This window comes from Rhinopithecus bieti, unplaced genomic scaffold (assembly GCF_001698545.2).
Source record: "Rhinopithecus bieti isolate Rb0 unplaced genomic scaffold, ASM169854v2 scaffold_64503, whole genome shotgun sequence".
Taxonomy (NCBI): domain Eukaryota; kingdom Metazoa; phylum Chordata; class Mammalia; order Primates; family Cercopithecidae; genus Rhinopithecus; species Rhinopithecus bieti.
The window spans coordinates 601,076-607,225 of record NW_016825208.1 but is presented as its reverse complement, the minus strand read 5'-3'; the positions used below and the strand labels follow the sequence as shown (position 1 = coordinate 607,225).

Below are 6,150 nucleotides of genomic sequence, written 5' to 3'. Positions count from 1 at the left end.
TTTTTTTTTTTTTTTGAGAGAGAGTTTTGCTCTTGTTGCCCAGGCTGGAGTGCAATGGCATGATCTTGGCTCGCCACAACCTCCGCTTCCTGGGTTCAAGCGATTTTCCTGCCTCAGCCTCCCGAGTAGCTGGGATTACCGGCATGTACCACCAAGCCTAGCTAATTTTGTATTTTCAGTAGAGACAGGGTTTCTCCCTGTTGGTCAGGCTGGTCTCAAACTCCTGACCTCAGGTGATTCACCCACTTTGGCCTCCCAAAATGCTGGGATTATAGGCATGAGCCACCACACCCAGCTAAGTTTTGTAGTTTTTAGTAGAGATGGGGTTTCACCTTGTTGGCCAGGTTGGTCTTGAACTCTTGACCTCAGGTGATCTACCAGCCTCGACTCCCAAAGTGCTAGGATTACAGGCGTTAGCCACCACACCTAGCCCATTTTTGTATTTTTTGTAGTCACAGGGTTTTACCATGTTGCCCAGACTGGTTGCCCATGAACTCCTGGGCTCATGCAATCCTCCCGCTTTGGCCTCCCAAAATGCTGGGATTACAGGCATGAGCCACCCCACCCAGGCTGGACACCTGATTTAAATTCTTTTGGGTGTATCCCTAGGAGCAGAATTGCTGGATCATTTGGTAATTCCATGTTTAACTTTCTTTTTTTCTCTCCAATTCGAGAGCAGGTACTGTTTAAGTGCTTAGATTACAAAAACAATCATGGTAGACACCTTAGTTCATTCTTCTAAGAAGTCTGTTGATCTGGTCCTCCCTGTTGCCAGCATGTCCACTTTCTACAAAATGGGTAGTCTTTTTCTTTATTCCACCATGTGGAGAGGATAATTTCGAGGGCCACAGGAAGTTATTTGTTTCTTTGAAGCATTTTCCAACAGTATAGATCTCAAGAATCAGATCCTCCATGCAGGTGATGCCATATTTACCCAGAGATCAAGCAATCACAGTATCATCTGTCAAAGTAATTCGCTTCTGGCTGGGCGCGGTGGCTCAAGCCTGTAAGCCCAGCACTTTGGGAGGCCGAGACGGGCGGATCACGAGGTCAGGAGATCGAGACCATCCTGGCTAACACGGTGAAACCCCGTCTCTACTAAAAATACAAAAAACTAGCCGGGCGAGGTGGCGGCGCCTGTAGTCCCAGCTACTCGGGAGGCTGAGGCAGAATGGCGTGAACCCAGGAGGCGGAGCTTGCAGTGAGCTGAGATCCGGCCACTGCACTCCAGCCTGGGCGACAGAGCGAGACGCCGTCTCAAAAAAATAAAAAAAAAAAGTAATTCGCTTCTTACTGATTTTGCCATAACCACGCTGATAGATTAGTTCATTTACTGACTTCAGATTTGGGTATCCCCATGCCATATATGGTTCTATAATCCTCAGCATGTTCATTGAAGCCATTGAAGATTTGACAAAGGCGAAGAAGCTTCAACACCTTTTGGACCTTTGGGCTCACACCATTGATATCTCTGATCCCGATGACAAATGTCAATTTGGGTTTTGCAGATACATAGAAGTTGCCAGCTTTTCTGGCCGTCCTAGCCGTTTGAATTTCAGTTCTGTATACCTGCCTATATTCCTTGTGGTAGTGTTTCACTTTTTCTTTTTTTTTTTTTGAGACGGAGTCTCACTCTGTCGCCCAGGGTGGAGTGCAGTGGCGCGATCTCGGCTCACTGCAAGCTCCGCCTCCGGGTTTACGCCATTCTCCTGCCTCAGCCTCCTGAGTAGCTAGCTGGGACTACAGGCGCCCGCCACCACGCCCGGCTAATTTTTTTGTGTGTTTTTAGTAGAGACGGGGTTTCACCGTGTTAGCCAGGATGGTCTCGATCTCCTGACCTCATGATCCACCCGTCTCGGCCTCCCAAAGTGCTGGGATTACAGGCGTGAGCCACCGCGCCCGGCTCACTTTTTCATAGATAAGTTTCCTCCTTGCCTTTTGAAGCATCTTTTGGGCAAACTTCTTTCTCAGGCCTTTGATCTTCAACTCTGGGAAATTCCTTCGCTTTTTAAGGGTTTCTGGCATAGCAGGAACCTCCTTCTTTTTTTCCTTTTTTTTTTTTTGAGACGGGGTCTCACTCTGTCTTCCATGCTGGAGTGCAATGGCGTGATCTCGTCTCAATGCAACCTCCCCCTCCTGCGTTCCAGCAATTCTCCTGCCTCAGCCTCCTGAGTAGCTGGGATCACAGGCACCTGGCACCACGCCCGGCTAATTTGTTTTGTATTTTTAGTAGAGACGAGGTTTTGTCATATTGGTCAGGCTGGTCTGGAACTCCTGACCTCAGGTGACTTGCCCACCTCGGCCTCCCAAAGTGTTGGGATTACAGGTGTGAGCCACCGCACCCTGGCCCTCTCCTTTTTCTCTATGACACCCTACATGGTTCCAGTCAGAAAATAAGTTACTTTTTTTTTTTTTTTTTTGAGACAGAGTCTCACTCTGTTGCCCAGGCTAGAGTGCAGTGGCGCGATCTCGGCTCACTGCAAGCTCTGCCTCCCGGGTTCTTGCCATTCTCCTGCCTCAGCCTCCTGAGTAGCTGGAACTACAGGCGCCCGCCACCACGCCTAGCTAATTTTTTTTTTTTTTTTTTGATACGGAGTCTCGCTCTATTGCCCGGGCTGGAGTGCAGTGGCCGGATCTCAGCTCACTGCAAGCTCCGCCTCCCAGGTTTACGCCATTCTCCTGCCTGAGCCTCCCGAGTAGCTGGGACTACAGGTGCCCACCACCGCGCCCAGCTAGTTTTTTGTATATTTTTAGTAGAGTCAGGGTTTCTCTGTGTTTGCCAGGATGGTCTCTATCTCCTGACCTCATGATCCAGCTGCCTCAGCCTCCCAAAGTGCTAGGATGACAGGCGTGGGCCACTGCACCCGGCCTTTTTTTTTTTTTTTTTTTTTTTGGGTGGAGTCTTGCTCTATCACCCAGGTCAGAGTGCGGTGGCACGATCTCAACTCACTGCAACCTCCACTTCCCGGGTTCTAGCAACTCTTCTGCCTCAGCCTCCCAAATAGCTGGGATTGCAGATGCCTGCCACCATGACCAGCTAATTTTTGTATTTTTAGTAGAGATGGGGTTTCACCATGTTGGCCAGGCTGGTCTCGAACTCCTGTCCTCAGATGATCCACCTGTCTTGACTTCCCAAAGTGCTGGGATTACAGGCATGAGCCACCATGACTGGCCTTTTATTTTTCTGAGACAAGGTCTCACTCTGTTGCCCAGGCTGAAGTGCAGTGGCTTGATGTCAGCTCACTGCAGCCTTGACCTCCTGGGCTCAAATGATTTTCCTCTCAGCCTCCCAAGTAGCTGGGACCATAGGTGTGTGCCACCATGCCTGGTGAATTTTTGTATTTTTGGTAGAGACAAGGTTTTGTCATGTTGCCCAGGCTGGTTGTGAACTCCTGAGCTCAAGTGATCTGCCCGCCTTGGCCTCCAAAGTGCTGGGATTACATGTGTGAGCCACTGTGCCCATCCATATGTTTAACTTTTTGAGGAACCATCAAACTGCTTACCACAGAGGCTGAACCATCTAATATTCCTACCAGCAATGTATAAGGATTCTAATTTCTCCACATCCTTGTAATCAACTTTTAAATTTTAAATTTGGCTGGGCATGGTGACTCAAGCCTGTAATCCCAGCACTTTTGGAGGCTGAGGTGGATCACTTGAGGTCAGGAGTTACAGACCAGCCTGGGCAACATGACAAAACCTTGTCTCTACCAAAAATACAAAAATTCACCAGGCATGGTGGCACACACCTATGGTCCCAGCTACTTGGGAGGCTGAGAGGAAAATCGTTTGAGCCCAGGAGGTCAAGGCTGCAGTGAGCCGACATCAAGCCACCAGACTTCAGCCTAGACAACAGAGTGAGACCTTGTCTCAAAAAAATAAAAGGCCAGTCATGGTAACTCATGCCTGTAATCCCAGCACTTTGGGAAGTCAAGACAGGTGGATCACCTGAGGTCAGGAGTTCAAGACCAGCCTGGCCAACATGGTGAAACCCCATCTCTACTGAAAATACAAAAATTAGCTGGGCGTGGTGGCATGTGCCTGCAATCCCAGCTACTCAGGAGGCTGAGGTGGGTGGGTCACTTGAGGTCAGGAGTTAGAGACCAGCCTGAGCAACATGACAAAACCTCGTCTCTACTAAAAATACAACAATTTAATAGAGCCCCGTCTCTACTAAACAAACAAACAAACAAACAAAAAAAATTAGCCAGGCATGGTGGTGTGTGCCTGTAGTCCTAGCTACTCAGGAGGCTGAGGTGGGAGTACTGCTTGAACTGGGAGGTGGAGGTTGCAGTGAGCTGAGATGGTGCCACTGCACTCCAGCCTGGGTGACAGAGATGAAACCCTGTCTCAAGAAAAAAAAAAAAAAAAAAAACCCTTAAGAAATGTTACATAATTTGCCCTAAATAGAAGATAATGATGAATTAAATACAAGTCCGTGACTTTTTTTTTTTAAAGTTTGTGTCTTGAGACCTAGACATTTTAAAAAACTACACTACACCGTAAGGCACAGAGTGAATATTTATTTATCACAGAGGTCAAGCCTAAGCTCTAATTTTATAAATCCTGGAAAAACAGGCCAGAAAAGTACCGAGACTTGCCCAAAGTCAAAGCTAAAGATGCTTCCAGAGGCCAGGAGAGAAGAAAATGTTTTAGTAGCACTCCATAACTGGACCCTCAAATCTACTCACTCCAAGCATCCCTTCAAGTTCTTGACTCCAAAGAATCTCAGTAAGAAAACAATAGAGATGGTTTCCAAATAGGAGGTAGGACACCATGAGTGGTATTGAGCAGTAACTACAACACTCTAGCTAAAGATACCTGCCACTTATGACATCTGAGCATGAAACTAATTTTAAAATGGCCATTTAGTATATACATGTAAGAAATCTTGTATCCCCTAAATCTATACAAATAAAAACTACAAATACAAAATAAAATGGCCATAAAAACGAAACAACAAAACAAAAGCAACAACCACCTGTGGCTTCCAAACGCCTTATCTTTTCATTTATTCATAAAGATTTCTGGTCCCACACATGTTCCAGGACAAGTTGTATCAATATACCCCAATCCTTTCTAACGCCCTGAGTTCTTTCTTCCAAATATCTTCTAATTCGTGGTCTGGGAGGGAAAAGGGTAGCGGAGTTCTCAGGTAGATGACAAAGGGGAAAGGACAAAGGCCTCTGGCTTGGCTTCCTGCTTCAGCACTCCAGTCAGCAGGAACTCAGGTGAGAGGAGGGGCAGCCCAACACGCAGTGGAACAGAGCAACGAGGGAAGTCCTGAGGGCATGTGATCACAACTCTCTGAGGCTAGGGAAGACAGAGCAAACACAAAATCAGGGGTGAAAAAGAATCCTAGAAATGGGTTCAGGACCCACTAACCAGTCTTAGCATCACTAAAATAATACCTCCTAATATGAAGCCAAGTGAAGCACACCACATACTGTCTATGAAATACTCTTGCTAGGCCAGGCACAGTGGCTCACGCCTGTAATCCCACCACTTTGGGAGGCCGAGGCGGGCAGATCACGAGGTCAGGAGATTGAGACCATCCTGGCTAACACAGTGAAACCCTGTCTCTATTAAAAACACAAAAAAAGGCCGGGCGCGGTGGCTCAAGCCTATAATCCCAGCACTTTGGGAGGCCGAGACGGGCGGATCACAAGGTCAGGAGATCGAGACCATCCTGGCTAACACGGTGAAACCCCGTCTCTACTAAAAAAATACAAAAAATTAGCCGGGCGAGATGGCGGGCGCCTGTAGTCCCAGCTACTCGGGAGGCTGAGGCGAGAGAATGGCGTAAACCCGGGAGGCGGAGCTTGCAGTGAGCTGAGATCCGGCCACTGCACTCCAGCCCGGGTGACAGAGCAAGACTCCGTCTCAGAAAAACAAACAAACAAAAAATCTTTCTGTTGGTTCAGCAGATGGAAAGCATTTTGTTTTCGTTTTTGGTGCTGTCCCGTTTTTTTTTTTTTTAAGACAGAGTCTCAGTCTGTCCCCCAGGCTGGAGTGCAGTGACACCATCTCGGCTCACAGCAACCTCGGCCTCCCAGTTCAAGGGATTCTCCTGCCTCAGCCTCCCAAGTAGTTGGGATTACAGGCACCCGCTACCAGGCCCGGCTACTTTTCTCTCTTCTTGGTAGAGAT

General features: G+C 47.9%; 1 protein-coding gene and 1 pseudogene across 1 annotated transcript in view; both read right to left on the bottom strand.

Moving 5' to 3' along the window:
* Positions 1-725: 725 nt before the first annotated feature.
* Positions 726-2,055, bottom strand: LOC108522553 (60S ribosomal protein L7 pseudogene; annotated as a pseudogene).
* A 2,451-nt stretch (positions 2,056-4,506) lies between these two features.
* MDC1 (mediator of DNA damage checkpoint 1) overlaps positions 4,507-6,150 on the bottom strand; it is a 25,274-nt gene continuing 23,630 nt past the window's right edge. The window contains 1 exon segment of the mRNA XM_017862809.1: positions 4,507-5,313. Within this exon segment, the coding sequence (XP_017718298.1) occupies positions 5,152-5,313 (162 nt within the window). The 3' untranslated portion in view covers positions 4,507-5,151.